General features: G+C 37.3%; 1 protein-coding gene across 4 annotated transcripts in view; it reads right to left on the bottom strand.

Annotated features, from left to right (window-relative positions):
- Positions 1-16,604, bottom strand: part of LRBA (LPS responsive beige-like anchor protein) — a 414,027-nt gene that overhangs the window by 51,326 nt on the left and 346,097 nt on the right. For all 4 annotated transcript variants that reach the window (XM_074588815.1, XM_074588817.1, XM_074588816.1 and 1 more), the window contains one exon: positions 6,574-6,741. In XM_074588815.1, coding sequence (XP_074444916.1) covers positions 6,574-6,741 — 168 coding nt within the window. The remainder of the gene's footprint in view (positions 1-6,573; positions 6,742-16,604) is intronic.

The raw sequence follows: 16,604 nt of genomic DNA, 5'->3' as shown, positions 1-16,604 counted from the left end.
TTCCATCCCTTGTTTAACTTTTGATTACTCTTTCTTATTTCATGCCGGCCAACAAATATGTCAGCTATCTCAGACTGACCAGCCAGGCACGAATGAAAATGTAAAGAGCCCAGGGGGTCTCAAGGCCTCTCTGCCTCTGATAGATCCACAAGACAGGTCAAGCAAGAAGAGGTGAGGGAACTGACTGCGCTGAAAATTTCTATCCTTTGAATTTCAATCAGGGGCTGGGGGGGGGGGGGGAAGCACTCGGAGCTGAAGAACTAATTTACATGAGTTACCTCCTTCCAAAAAGCTTTACTACCTCCAGACAAAGCAGTTGTTTGATTTTTATTCTTTTAATCCTTATACATCAGGCATCTCAGTCCTACTTTAATGAACTCTAAAATATCATTCTTTTTCCTGCAGGATAGAGAGGCAGAAGCACCAGCTAAGATTAGAAACTATCCTGTAACGAAGAACAAAAGAGAACACTTGGGTCAAACATTTTTCTGGATCGAAACCTAGATGAATACTTTTATGTCTGTTTCTAAGAACTGTAGTAAATACGTAGGTTAAGACAAAGGGCAATAAACTCCCATTTGTCATGTCAAACTCTGGGCTGAATGGAATCAAAGAAGGGCCACAAATACCAGATATCACAGCAAACACGTGCTTACGCTCATTTTGCCTGTTTACTCCACCACCACAGAGAGGTCACAGTGTGAGCCGAGATGTGAGAATTAATAGGCAAATGATACGAACTGGTCACAGGAATGGCGCTCCTGTTCTTTTAACGCTCCTTTTACCAGAAGCAAACACTCATCTTTTCACGGGAAAGCCCTGATGCCCAGACAAGCAGATTTCACACAGTAGTGGTACCTGCCCGCCCACAACAGCATCGGAGGCCCTGGCTTTGCGACGCGATTCTGCTCTGCACACCTTCCCAGCAAAAAAAACAGGGCACCGGTTTGGTTGCAGTTGACAAGTGCACCTCTCATTAGCGGTGAAATCAGTGGGCTTCCTTTAAATATATTCTTAATTCTGGTTCCGTATAAGGGAATAACACAGATTTGCAATCCAAACTAGACCAATCCTTAACACTTATTTGGCTTTTCACACTGTGCTGTACAACGTCAAGCATGCCATCTGTGCAACACACTTCTGGCCAGAGAGGATTCAGAGATTGTTTCTACAGTACTTTGAATTTTGCCTGCGTGAATTCATTACTTACTGAATTCAGCACATCTAAATTTACTGCTCTGTGACAGTATTTTATAATCACTTTATCCCGCTTTTTAAAACTTATCGCAGCCACAACAAAGACTGTTGCCCAACCTGCTAAAAACAGACTGATCGTTTTCCCAACTATTTAGTAAATGTTAACTATGCTATAAATACAAATCGTGTTTATACTTTGTGAAAGATTCACTGCTGTCAGAGTTCTCCAGCTGAGTTAGAGCTGAAATATGCTATTAACTCCCACCATGAACACAGCTAAAAGAGAGGCCAAAAATGCTTTCTCTGGGATAAGATATCAGATCTGCTACTGCTGTCATGGAACTGGGGTCATGTAAACTAAACATCCTTGTAACTTCTTTTGGAAAGCACAGAAGTCTCTCAAACTGTAAATATTTAAAAATAAAATTAGACTCATAAGAGATAGGTCTAAGATGCATAAAACTTACCCAGAGATATTAATCTCGGGCAACATTTAAAAGCTATTACCCATAAAATAATTTATCCCATATGCCTTAAAACTGAAAATAAAAGAATTATTTCCTCTCTTTATATAATCAGAAGTGGCACATTCAAATAACATACCAAATGCTATGTCCAAGCTGATTCTTCACAATTTTTGAAACTCCTCTGTTCATATGGAAATAAAACACAACAGTAGAAAGAAAGGTGCCGATAGAATGGAGAAAGCTGTGCTTCCTAATGTTAAACAGACTACCTTCATGTAACAAAAAGGCACCTTCTCTTCAAAGGAAGAAGTACAAAACAACTGAATCTTCTAAGGCTGAAAGCAAATCACTTAATCAAAGTATGTGCTTATGTATTAACTGGATGGGACATATTCTCGTATTTTTGGAACCATTACTGTTAATTTTCAAATCATCAGTCTTCCTTAATTACTGCCTACAAAGATCATATCAGATGATATTTTAAAAATTATTTGAAAAATATAGTTAGATGCTTTTGGATAAGCACAGTACAAAATTTAGTACGCTTCTTGAGGTTCAGGGGTTCCTGTAGTAAATCAATGACATATTCTCCAAGTAATATTTTGCCCTCCTGCTATTAACTTCATCTGTTTTCTTTATGCTTATCCAGTATTTACGTTAGCTACGTAGGGGTATCAGAGAAGAAATGGAACTCCGAGTGCATCCCAGATTCTTGATCATCCTTTGTTACACTATGTTAGAGACAATAGGAATTTCTATTCTTCTGACCAAAACACTAATGGAATACGCACAAATCAGTCCAAGATACGAATTATTTTCTACGGACTGTGCTTTGCTTTTTAATCAGTTGCTTGTCTGAATGGCTTAGATCTAAGTCTACTTTTTTTTCTTTTTTTTTCCATTCTTGGACAGCCATTGCGAAAAGAGAGCAGAATTTGTGATAAGAAGGTCCTGTGAATTCTCTCCAGCACGGTTGGATGACATTTATCTATGCTCCTGTGACTCCTTGCCTCTTCCATACAGGCAACAAAAAAGCCCTTCCGTGGCAGGTCTTGTGACCGGGAGTTCCACAGATCAAAACATCGTGTTTAAGAACGAGTCAACAGAAGGTAGTCACATAGCACACCTCTGCTGGCAAATACCATATTTTCCACCAGAAAGAGATGTGATATTTACTGCTTGTCAACTGAGCAGCAACTTCCCTCTGCAGTTGTAACCTCCTTTAGCAAGACACACAAGTACAAGGATCCGAGTCAATGACAATGCTCCTAAAATGGCTCAAGGAAAGAAGAGGAGGATGAAGGCATGGTCTCTGCAGGGACGAGCAGTGCAGAGATATGCCAGCAGCTATACAGGATCTCTTGCTCTGCTTCTCCTGGTTGCAGTTCCCTTCCCCCACTAGCTGCGGCTCAGACCCTGCTCCCTTGATCTACTCCCCTCCTCCTGAGATTTGCCTTTGAATTATGCAAGCTTTGCACTCCCCAGGGTTTATCTGCCAAAAGGTAGCATGTGGCCCATGGTTTGCATTTTAGTTTAAAATTTTCTATTATAGCAGTCAGGTCCTTTCAAAATACTTTACTTCCTTTATTCCCATAGGCAGAAAGAATGGCAGGAAAAAATTGTTCACAGGAGTATGAGAGGATGTAAAAGTTCTACATTTTCAGTTTAAAAAAAAAGAAAGGTGGAATATGGTTTTAATCAAGTAGTTTTCCTTCCTAGACGAGTGCTTCCTTCTTGTAATATATATAACCTGACTGCCTATAAAAATAAAGGTGCCAGTTGGAGCCATTTAGGAGACCTAAGGAAATTCTGCATTAACCTAAACCCCTCCACTCCGCAGTTCCTTCCACTATTATTCTGTGTGTGGCCTCTCCTGATGAGTTAGGTCACCTATATCCATACATATATCTGTGAAGATACTTCAGAAACATGTGCATCAGAGGCTTCTCATTACCGATGCGGTCCAGACTTAGCATAGGCCATCTACGTGGAGAAACTGCCCTGGTTTAAGCACATGCTATTACTTCCATATGATACCTAAAAGCTTCAGTAACTTGCAACTCTCACAGTATACAGAAGATTCTCCTTATTTTAGGTTGGAAAATAAAAATATACTCTCTGCTACAACTGTCAAGGTTTAAAGACCCAAACCCTGAACCTTATCGAGAGGGGAAAGCCAAACGCATCCTCTTTGAAACCAAGAAATCAAGAGTAAAATTTCTGGTTTAATAGTTGCCTAATAAACAGATACTAAATCTGAGGTGTCCTGCCTGCCTAAAAATACTGTTAATCGTCCAGATCAGAAACTCATTTGGCCTCTAACCAGGAATTTGGTGGAGAAAAGAAGTAATATTTCCTGCCAAGCTGACTGAAGGAGAAAAATAAATGCTGATTGAAGCTGCTCAGCAGTACAGAACGTTAGCACGGGTCCTCAGGGAGATGGATTAGTAAGCAGGAAGAAGGTGAGGCTGTCAAAGGTGCATGATAAATTCATTTAGCACATGGATATAGAATGAGTATGCACATAGATATACACACAAACAGATTTTTTATTACTTTCATCTCTACTCATAAGTAAAAACAGAATAACTCACCATTGGTGATGATAGTCGTTAAATCTCTGCACTGTCAATATCATATCAGAGCTGATCATATGGACCATTTCAAATTATATACACACATTTGCATCATACAAAATTATGCTTTACAAAATAGACGTAAATAGCAAGGGATACCTAATGAAAGAGGAATGTTTTTACTGTTTTACTGACCTGCTTAAAAATACTAAATAAAAATATTCCATTGGACCAATCTTCAAGTAACTCAGAACGGAAGTGCCCCATTCATTCTGCTGCCTGCATTCATCAGCATGTATTTTTGACACCATCAGTAGCATTTCAAAATTCTGCTGCTGCTAAGCTACTCCATTATTACCAACTCAACAACACTGCTATCTATTCTCCCTCTCCTTTTTTCATTTTTATACGCCACTCACTTCAGGGAGCATAGAACAACCCAAAAATAAGAAACATTGTAGTGAAGTACAATAAAAACACGACAAATTCCGAAGATTTGGTAACAAAATAGATTAATGTATTTATAGAAGTACGAAGTGAATGCCTCTCTAACTGAGATGATCCACACTTCCTGACAGATTTGTAACTTCCCTGGTCTTAAATTACTTTTCTTCAGGCTACAACACAAGTGGAACAAATCACAGTTAAACTGATAATAGAACTATTCTAGAAAAATTAAAAACTACATAAAAATTGTGTGTGGCAGACTGCTCTTTTGATTAGTATTACTTCAATTATGAGTTTCATAAACAATAGTTCAACAATGGTTCATTTAATACCAAAATCAAGAACAAATTGCACACAATGCCTAGTCTATTTTTCAGCTCATGCTTAAGCCTAGCACTTCAAGAGTATAATAAATACTCTTACAAGGAAAAATATTTCCTTGTCCGTGTAGAGTGGACAAACATTACCAATGAAATGAAAACATGCCAGGTGAACATCTAGTACTATTGGGTCATAGCTGTTTCAAACTCAGATGAGGACATTTTTCTTAAAAGCCAAGTATCTCTTCTCTTAGCTCAATTAAATGTATTTATGTGCAACATCTATATTTTAGCTCAAAGCAGTCCAAGATGCAATCTGCAGACTGACGGCAACCCATGTAATGACGACATCCAGCCATCACTCTTGGGACTTAAGCCAGTTTTTGTGTACCCCTACATGCCCTGCACACCCCCCAACCCTTCCCACTGCACCCACAAGCCAGCTACAACCCATAATGTTGATGTGACTTTCTCTACAGGGGCTGTCATGGTGCCCCAAACAGTCAGATGGCCAGTACATACAGAGGAAAAAAAAAAAAAAAGTCTTATTTAAAATAATAATTGCTTATCTCAGACTTTCTTTCAATAAGCAATAAATAACAAATACTTCAACTAGGATTAGCCCAGAATTCTAGTGAACCTCAAACCTAATATTTGTAAGGAGAAATGTCTTCCTTCTTGTTTTCTTTCAGTTTACACAAATATTCCCTGTTGGTATACACCTAGCCACCCTTTTAAATAAAATTTTTGGTAGCATTCATGTTACTTTGTTCTCAGAGACTCGGAATATTTAAAACAAAGTACCAGTTACATTTATTCTATAATTAATATACTTTCAGCTATACTTGATACCAATATATTGCCTGAACAGAGGATGTAAAACCAATCAAAAATCTGTTTTAAACACCCGCCGTGCCTCCCCTTTTTTAAAAAATACAGCTGTTTAGATGGAGGAGGGAGGAGCCTTTAAGCCCACAGTATCCTAAGGGATACTTTAGCAAATGGATTTTTCTGAACGATCCTGCGTCTGAGTGAGACTACTGATCTTTCCAATGTTTAAATATTTATTTTTGCGTATGAAAAATATAGGACAAGTTATTATTAACTTGACAGCAAGCCAAATAAAAATAATGGAAGCGACAAAACTATGGTGTTTGACGTGTACTACGCATGCAGAATTGTATTAAAAGAAAGTTGTTAAAACTGCAAAAGTAAATTCAAAAGCGCAAGCCTAATCAAGGTGGCTCACTGTCTTCTGCCATTAAGATCCAGTATTAGTGAACAAAATGACTGCCCTCGGCAACCAAAGCAATCCTTGAACATTTAGTTTTATATTGCCACCCAGTTTGTGCTGAATCCAGGTGCACGAAGTTTAAGAACAACTTGCATGCTTGTTCTCTTAATTTTGCACGCTGTGACGACTCGTTCGGGCACCTTGCATTTGACTGGCCTGTAGCCAAACCACAAGAGAACACAAAGATTTGAACAACGTGGAGTCTTTACACTTTCAACACCGCAGCGGTTAACAAAGATTTTTCCTTTCCTATATTTAAAGTACAGACTTACCTCTCTCAATACGGGATCCGTTATTGAACTTAAATTAACAGCTCCTTCATAAGTCAAATAGTAGAATACGTTCAGGGACCTAACAGCCTCTGGCCCTTGCTGTTTGTAGCCAAAAATTAGGTCAATCCACTGGTGAAGCTGGCAGGAAACAAACTCACTTTCTAATGCCTGTAAAAAAACCACACACAAAATATATAAATTTGAGTTTGCCAGAAAATATATGAACTTGAGTTTGTCATCACTTAGTGGTAGTCGGAGCATTTTTTGAAGGGTGCACAAAATTACCTTAAAAAGTCTAAGTAGAGAATTGATAATAGCATTTTAGACATTCTACCCAAAAGAAAGGTGGGTCCTGTGATAGACGCCAGTGTTTCATGCCCTGCTCTACTTCCCGCTGACCAGAAGACCTGGCTTTTTCACCTATAATAGCGGGAATAACAGAAAAAGCAGTTCTGCATTTACGGACAGCCGGGCTATGTGTTTATGAACTCTCAAGATGAAATTGTGCTTTTCTGTGTGATCTGCATGGTGAATAATAAGAGCATGATAATCTGATTCTGACAGACAGAGAGAAGATTGATAGACTCGGAGAAACTGAACTAACTAGGGATGTTAGGGTAGAAATTATTTAACGTGCTGGAATATCAACTTGCTATGAATTTTGTGCATTTCTTGTATATAACTCTTACACAACCTATACAGAAACAGTACTATGCTGAATGATTAAGCCACTTTTCTGAAGACGTTATCCAGTTACAACCCAATCCCCAAGACAAAAGCATCCAAACAATAATGAATCTCTCCATAACGGTATTACATGCAGTACAAAATAACTTAAAAGTCATTGTCATCTAAAGAGTTAATTCATCTAGATTCAATCACTAGCAGAATTTGCTTTCTCTATTTTATACAGAGGATCTAATGTATTTCTTATTCGAATGAGCAAATGAAACAACATAACAAAGTCTGATACCCTCTTCATCGAACCAAACAAATGGCATTTTCCTTGTAAAGGAAATTCCTAATTTTGAGCGGAGGAAGTTAAAATTAATCTGAAAACCGAGGAAATCACTCTGCAATTTGCACACAAAAATGATGGGTTTGTTTCATTAACCGATGCCTGAAAACAACATTTAAATTGACACATAAAAACAGCAATTGTCTTAATTTGTGTGGTGCACTCCACACAAAAGCCCTAAATATGTTCAAATTAGAGCAAGCTGCTTGATTGTCACTGCAGTCTCATGTCATATTAATGCATGACAAACATTAAACCATACACTTAAATGGCAATTTATATCATTTAAATGTTTACTGCCACACCAGATCATCACTCATTTAAATGTGACTTTCTGACAGCTAATTTCAGTTAATTTTCCTCGATTCACTTAATTAGAACTTTCAATCAAGAAAAGACCTGTACATATCTTCAACATAATATCATTCTTTTTTTATTATTATTTTTATCAGGAATCCCAGCTACGGAATTGTTGAAAGCATTCTTTAAAATGAATTACCACACAGTATAGTACCTCTTTGGATGATCATATGGAAAGACCTTAGAACATATATGCTTAGACAGGATTTTTCCTTTCTTACTTTTTTCTTTTTTTTTTTTTTTAAATTAAAAAAAAACAACAAACCAACATTTAGACACAGACACACAATTAAAACTATAAAAAACCACAAGCAGGCCAATTAAAAATTAATGATTTCAAAATTGTTTAATAAGATAAAACCAGTCAGGAGTCTCATGAGTGTCCATAATACTACAATGTGCAGCCATAAAATTCTACAGGGCTCAGCAAATGACAATGATAGGAATTAATTTTCTTGCTATCCTGCAAAAAAATATTTAACCCTAGAATATACTTACTGTTATCATTACAACTATTTAATGTCAGGGAAAATAGTGTTAGGAACTGGTGATTTTTTATTTATATATATATATATATATATATATATATATATATATATATATATATTTAGTAGGTGCAGAGGCTGTTCACATTTCACTTTTCTTCAAAAGCTAGATTTCCAGTGGGTCATACTACCCTCACAAAGCATTTGGACATGAATTACCAAAGGAATATCACTCTGCAATCTCCTCAGATTAAGAGATATATTAATCTGACTTTTTCTTAAAAAAGCAAAACTAAAACACACTCTTTGCCTTTTCATGGAATGGGTGGGAGCCATCCTGAATTTACTTCTCTTTTTCAAGTTTAAAATTATTTATACTTGTAATTTATACAGATTGAAAAGTACATAATTTTCTTCTTCTCCCCCCCCCCCCCATTAGGCCATTTATATTTTCTTTCCTATTTGCCAAATCACAAATAAGAGGGCTAAATGAAAAAAGACTACAGTCAGCACCAACACCCCAGACCCTGAAGGACAGACCAAACGTGGCACACAAATTCAAAGGCGAAGTAAGCTTGCCTGTCATTTCGGGTTCACAGTTAAGCTCTTGGTTGGAGGGAAGTGCTTACGCTATGACACAATCGATGGAGGAACAATAGTTAACAGTCTGCTTAATGATTAAAAAATAAAGTAGACTTTCAAGGAAAACAACAGAATGTACCAGCATGTGTGACGCACGTTACAGCCACACTGGTACAGACTATTTAAGTATGGGTACTCCTTAAAAAAAATATCTTAGAAGTGAAAAAGTTCCAATTTGCGTAACTACCCAGTTCGAAAAAGCAAGGTTGTTTTTTTTTATTAAAAAATGTTACTGCTAGCATTTACCTCTTGCAAAACTAAACCAAGGGTATCGAATGCTAAGCGTTTAGGATTACTTAAGCATCTAGGACAGCCAGTGCTCATTAAGGCTCAAGTTAAATACGGCATGCAGCGATGGGATACTAACATCCTTCCCATGCTGCTCTTAAAGCAAACCAATCAATTGTTAGCACTCCCGCAGCAGAGCAAGTACATCATTTACTGCCTGCTCTGAGGAAAATGTGCAAAACAAGGAAATCCTCTAAAATGTCCAGCATAATACAGTAATATTCAATCCTATTGAGTTATTGTAAAATAAATCAGTGACTAATGCCCAATTGTTAAAGGATCAAACAAGACCGTGAAAAGACCGTCACGTGAAGCCACACACAAATTGTCAATTCTGTCCGCGGGGACTCATATTAACTTTGACAAACTGTCTTGGGGCTGATATCTGTTTCTTTAATGAGATCTATTAGGCAGAGACTAAAGCACTTGAGATATGCTAAAAAGTACAGTATACAGATGTCAAACACAAACACCTATTAGTAACTTTCATTTCTCCATTCCCGAGGTAGAAACGCTTCAGACAGGTCAACAAATTGAAGCTTTGCTTTTACAAGGAAATGTTAGTTTATTCACAAATATTTTTCAAACGCACAATCTGATGTCACTAAACATGAGCAACCAAAACTACTTCAGGAAGGACTCTGAAATTCCTTATTTTATGTGCATCTTTTTCTGCTTTGTTTTCTGAAAGGAATGAACGGAGACTAATTTCCTGCTAGCAACCAAAAACTATTATCAGTCTAATACCGATACAAATGATTTGGTAAAACATGGTGGGAACGACAAAAACATAAAACTAGCAGGTTAGGAAAGATTTTTCCTTTTTCCAGTATAAATACTCTATCCACTTATTGTGATATATTTTTCCCAAACAAGATTATACCCTTGGAATCAAGATTTGTATCTTTAAAGTGACTACTATTGGCTTTTACCCTCTACTTTTCTCTCTGGTTTAGATTATGTAATGACATATAGCATAAGAAATTATGTCTATTAAAAAGGGATATATACCGTGCTTGAGATGGGGATGTTCAAATGCTGAAATCAGATGAAAAGATTAACTGTATTTCCTTTCACCAGCATAGATATTTATTCTTTATCAGGCTATTCAGAAATAGACCACAGACTTGCTTGCCTTATTCCTACGCTGATTAAAGCAATCTTTGAAGCACAGCATAAAGCGTGCATGTAACTCCTATCGGCAAGACAGAAAAGAAGTCCAATGTATACAAAATGTGTTTCGTATAGTTAAAATGAAAGTAGAAAGTTTGATGAGAAACCAAAACTGCTTCTCCTACATGAATAATCTTTCCCATTCACTCAATTAAAAAAAAAACAAAACAAAAAAACAAAAAACAAAAACCACCAAGGAATATACTACACTGGCAAGTAAGAAATTACAAATCTCAAGTACAAATAATTGCCTATTACCTTTAATGGGCCAAATATTTTAATTCCTCTTTGAAGTAAGTAATTTCCTTTGAAACACTTCAAGTAATTGAGTCTCTTTTTTTACATACCATTTCAAAAACATTTATGTATGAGCAGAAAAGCATGAATTAGGATTTCACCCACTTTTAGCACAAACACAAACTCAACGTGAAAAATACTCCTCTTGAACACAACGAAGCACCCGCATAACTGCAGTACCAGGTAGCTACTTTAAACTAAGCACATATTTGGGCTGGGAAGTATTGCGTGCACAGACATTTAAAAAAACAAAACAAAACAAAACAAAAAAACCCCCAACAAAAACCAAGAGAACCAAACAACCGGAATTATGTTTGCATGTGCAGGCTTTCAGACACAAGTTGGTAATGCTGCTTTAACATTGATATATGACCTTTGTAAGTTACAATGAAGAAGGCTGGTTTTTTCAGCCTAATTAGAACTGTTTCAAATTTTCCTGCTAAATATATGATAGAAAGTCCTTTCAACTTTTTTTTTTTTTTATTCTAGAGTTTCTTTCCATGTCAACCTTGTTCCAATCAAAATATGTTTTGAATTAAATTATTTTGATTCAATATGTGGATCACATTTCACTTCTAAGATTTAAAGTCCAAAAAGGAAAAGTTTAGGCTGTTCAAACAAAGCAAAAGCAGCCACTTTGCGGAAAGCTATTCACATTTACCAAGACTGACAAATTGTTTGTGTGCACCATTAGGTCTAGTTTCTGCAATAGTTGCCAGATTTCCTGTCCTCCTAATAACATATTAACTCTTGAAGTGCTGGCTTTATCTTTTGAGGTTTCTCAGTAACCACCAGTATTTAAAAGTAAATTACTAAACACACTTTCAACGGCAACACTATTTGATCACATGGGTAGACATCTGAGAAAGAAAAAAAAAAAAAGTATAGAAAGCTATTCGAAAGATATTGAACTCAAGCCTGCCTTGAAGATATCAGGAGGAGGAGGAGGAGGAGGACAGCCGACGTACTAAGGAGAAAACTCCCGAGTTCTGCATGAGGTAATGCAAATTTCAAAAAGACGAAATGGACATCAAAATTGTTTACATGCTTGGTGGTTTCTAATTTGCTAAATAAATGTTCCAAGCAAATGCATATAGTTTTATTTACTGTATTTTGCAATTTGTCTTAAACATGAAATACTTCAGAAAGTGTACAGTTACTTTACAGCTTACGTTATAAGAACTATCTCATTTTTCCTTTGTTTGTGTGTGTTCCAGAAGTGCATTGCCAGTGTATTCTTCATTACTGTTATAACCAAAGTTAGCATTTTACTTTATTTCTCTACTCGGTTACCAATACCAGGATAAAATAGAGAAAGAACTCTGGAAAATATAATCTTAATAAAAAGATTTAACTCAGATGGTTTGCTGATGATGTCTGATCTTATAGAACAAAGGGTATCAACAATCTGAGAAGAAGCTCAGACAAAGGAGATCTCTGGAAGATAAACTTCCCTTCCTCTGCTCCTTCGACTTCTCTGTATCTAACACTAAGTAATGACAAAAGAGAAAATTTGTGTAATGGTGTAACTTAATGAAAATGAATCTTGTGGCAAGGTAAATTCTACCTAAGCAGCACATGAACAACAAAAACTATTTTGGAATCTAGTGACTCAAACTTCTACCTGAATTTATGCACTTATGACCAAAATAAGCGTGAGTTAGTAGCATGTTTCACTAAAAATCTAGAGCACTCTTGCGTCTTTTGGTGATTTCTATATTCACTCTGCAACTGTTTTTTTGTAGTTTAAACGGATAAGTCAGACAGCTGTTATGTATTTTATAAAATGAAAGCTACATTTCCTTTGAAATTCGGCTTTAATCTCAACTGAAATGTCTATCATTAGGTGCCAGGAATAAAAGATTTAGGTGAATATGGAAACTTGCCTTGAAGAGTTTTCTTATGGAAAGCTACTCCTTCCATAAAGGGCAGTGATCACCCTTAAAAAAAAATTTCTTAGTATATCCATGATAATCTGCAAATTTGCGAGCAATATTTTAAGGCAAAATTGCTGCAATTTTCCATGTACAGGATACGGATAAACAGACCAAATGTTGCATTTTTGTCATTTAGTTTCAAAGTTCAGACATCTAGCTTAGGTGCCAACAGTGAAAACACTTACACAGATGTTTATCTTTACTCCTGTGAGCAATTCCACAGCCTTCATAGTAGAACAACCCAGGAAGGTGAAGTAAAGCACTCTGGCTTTCAGGCTTAGAAGACAACCCAAGCATACGGCTGTTAGAACATTTGGAGAGCTAAACTTAAAAACACAAACTTCCAAAGATGACACTACAGTGCAGGGAAACTGAAAACAGGTTAAATAAAGCCAACACGGGTCCCAGAGCAGTGTAGTTACAATGTCACGCACTGAATAGGGGCTGATTTGCCCACAGTGAATGTAATTGGTATATCCTTTTCCTCGAGCGTGCACACCAGCACTCAACAGTTAATGAACTACAAATTCACATGTTGGCTTACCTCACTTGCTCATATAGTCCACCGGTCATGGTTGTGACAATACTAACTTCCCCATTGAAAAAAAAGAGTGGGCAAAACCTGTCTCAGCCAACTAGCTCCATGAAGCAACAGATGCTTTTCAAAAGGCATACCAAGAATGGCCCCTTCCTAATTGTTTGATTTCTTCTCAGAAGAATTGTGATAGGAACAAAAATGATCAGGAGGTCTCTATTAAATCCCCCTACATGAAAAATAATACATAAAAGCCATAATTAATTACAGTTGCGGAACCACACAAATGGCTATCGTTACCCATAACTGTAATAATACTGATGTGTGTGACTTGTATTTGTCCTTCCCCGGAGACACACAGAAAATCTAACCACGACTGGTTAAACCATAACCATTTATTACTACAGATATGGCTAAAAGCAAGTATTTATAACACCACAAGGTGTGCTGATTTCTCCGCCATTTCCACCTCCCCCCACTCCACCCCTCTCCATTTTTTGTCCACGTTTAAAATGTCTGCTAGGTTGTTAAAGGATTCTCTTCTCCAGAAGAGTCACCAACATCCCGAGGCCAAGACAGTGAATGAAAATCCCTTTTGAAAATCCTCAGACACAGCACCAAAAGGAGGCAGGAAGCTCCCTCCTCCCTCAAATTCAACAATTCCTCTCCCAGTTCTTCCAGCACTTGTTTGCATGAAGACTGACAGCCTGGATCTGGAATCTATTACCCATGGAAGCACAGGCTGTTAACCACACAGCTGACAGTCGGCTCAGTCAAATTAGTTTAAATGAAGCTTTGTGTTAAAAAAAACCCAAAACAAAACAAAAAAAAAACACTAAACACACAAATCCCCCAAGATACGACTGTATTTCACGCTGCAGTGTTGTGCGCTGATGGAGCTGACTGAGCTGGCAGGGAAGCTGTGCCATCGTGTCAGCATCCCGTGCTGCCAAGCTAATGTAACTTTCCTCTCAGAAGGTTAATGCAGGTCTACTGCTTCTAACACTACAGCTAACTTGCATACTTCCAGCCGAGGGACTTCTGCGTGGCATCTCCTTGAGCCTTGTCAACACGATGAGAGTTGCTTCCGAATGTCAAGTATTAGCCAAAGACAAACGGAAAGGTACTACACACTTCCGAAAGGGCATTTGTCATGGTAAAGAGTGATTCACATTTTCATGTTACAGATTCCTTCCTGTTAAGAGAGAAGTGCAAAACACACACTACAAAACTTTAAACCATGTAAAATTTGCTTTGCGGTTGAATAAGCTTTTTCACTAAAGCTAGAAACAGGCCAAACTCTGAAATTCAGGGAAGTGTTATGATTAGAGTACATGTACCCAGTGATGGGGTTTTAGCTTGCTTACACTAAATGAATACATAATTGTACTGTAACGTATGGCGAAACTTAGTGAATGCAGCGTAGGTCATGAAGTTTTAGAAAATATCTGCTACATTAACTGAACTTGCATGATCAAAATGCAAAAAACGTTTATGTGAACACAGACAAAACTATACTTGAAACGGCTCTCATATTAAGTTTCAGGCTGGGTACCACCATCCCATTTAATCCTCAAGTTAAAGTTTAAGCCTACGTATAGTGTCTGGTTCATGACAGCCCAATACACCAAACTGGGAGAAACTCATGATTTTTTTAACATATTTTACACCTAAACTGCAGTTACATTTCTTCCTTCTGATTTACTCTGTAAGCCCCAGAAGTCAACTGTTGCTTTATTTTGCACTCCGTTTCAACAGCTTGCAGCATTTATACTGTGCTTTGATGTGTCAGTCGTATCTGCAATTCACAAGAACTGTGATGATCAACAAGTATTAGTATGCATGTAAGAGGAGACAGAAATGGTTGCAAACACATGGTCTTCAAATCACTGCAAACAGCACAAGCAAACATCTTAGAAGAGTTGTAGAGACTAATCTAATTTGTCTTTGAAGCCAGTTCTGGGAAAAAAATGTTCTAGAAAAATTTGTTTAAGATTAGGAAATGGTATGACAAAAGGTCAAGGAATTTAAAATTTAAAACACACTTTAGATGCAAGTCAGGCAGACAAGTCATTTCAATCTTGTCGTTTGACTTGCCTGCTAATTCACAGAATAGGAAGCAGTCAAGAGCTTTTGGAGAACAGAACACAAGATTTACAAAGGCAATTAGGGTACCACATCTGAATAAATCAAACAGTTACAAAAATAGGAAACAGCACTATATCATCACGTGGCACAAATGTGCAACCCACTCTGGGGCTAACACGCACAGATAAGCCTGAATTTGCTTCCCTGCCATGATTATGAACAGTGAAGCCCTGATCTTTTAGAAAGACATTCTGAGTGGTTGCTTAGGATGACAATACAAGGTATGTTTGGCAAGGACATCAGGCTCCTTAAAACTGGCATTTAACTGGAATGACAAAGATCATTATTTGACTTTAAAAATGACAGAGAAAGGAAGAAGTTGTGCATCAAAGACGTTATCAGCTTCTATATTCAACATTTAAGAGAAAAATCAGATTTGTGGGAGATACCATTGGGAAAACGAAATGCTCTTTTGCAAACTTGCCCAAACACAGCAGATTCTCATTTAACATCTTGTTCTGGCACACTTGGTAAGCAAGCTACCAGGAAGTCAGAATCCAGACGAACTGGTGCTCAGGGCGGCTCACCTTCTATCAAATACCCCAGGACAAGAACTTCCACAGCCTCCTGATTAAGGAGAACACTGCCCTACTCTTGACTGTTTGTCATGCCCTGTCCCAGTGGATCTCCTGGGCTGCCTCCCGCTCCCTGGCAGTAGTTTGGCTAGTGCTGGAATTTGTAACAGAACAGAGAGCTCTTAGGAGTCTGGTTGAATGCTTGAAAGAAATCAAACTGAAAATGGACTATATCTGTAAATTACTTCTTAAAATGTCCATCCTTAGAAAATGCAAAATCTCTCTTTTTTATTCTAATTTCATCAAGCATTGCATGTTGAGTTTCAACTAGTTTTGCTCATAACGCTTTCTTGTAGATAGTGTAATTTCTTCTAGATTTTATTCCTTTCTTTCACTTAAACTGCTTGAAATTTCCACTATGACAGCTGTACACAGAAAGACAAGTGATATATTGAGTATATTGAGCATGGTCAGGAAATCGAGGCGTAAACACCTCCAAGTGCAACAGACATCCTGTAGCCAGTTGAGAGCAAACTTTTCATAACCTTTATATTACTCTGCCGTGAACCGTGTTAGTGGGAAGGGCGTAGGAGATGGATAGTATTAACATTCAGAAGTTATATGCTGAAAAAG

The sequence above is a fragment of the Larus michahellis genome, chromosome 5, assembly GCF_964199755.1.
Source record: "Larus michahellis chromosome 5, bLarMic1.1, whole genome shotgun sequence".
Lineage (NCBI taxonomy): Eukaryota > Metazoa > Chordata > Aves > Charadriiformes > Laridae > Larus > Larus michahellis.
The sequence above is the reverse complement of the archived record's forward strand: the minus strand, read 5'-3'. Positions and strand labels throughout refer to the sequence as shown.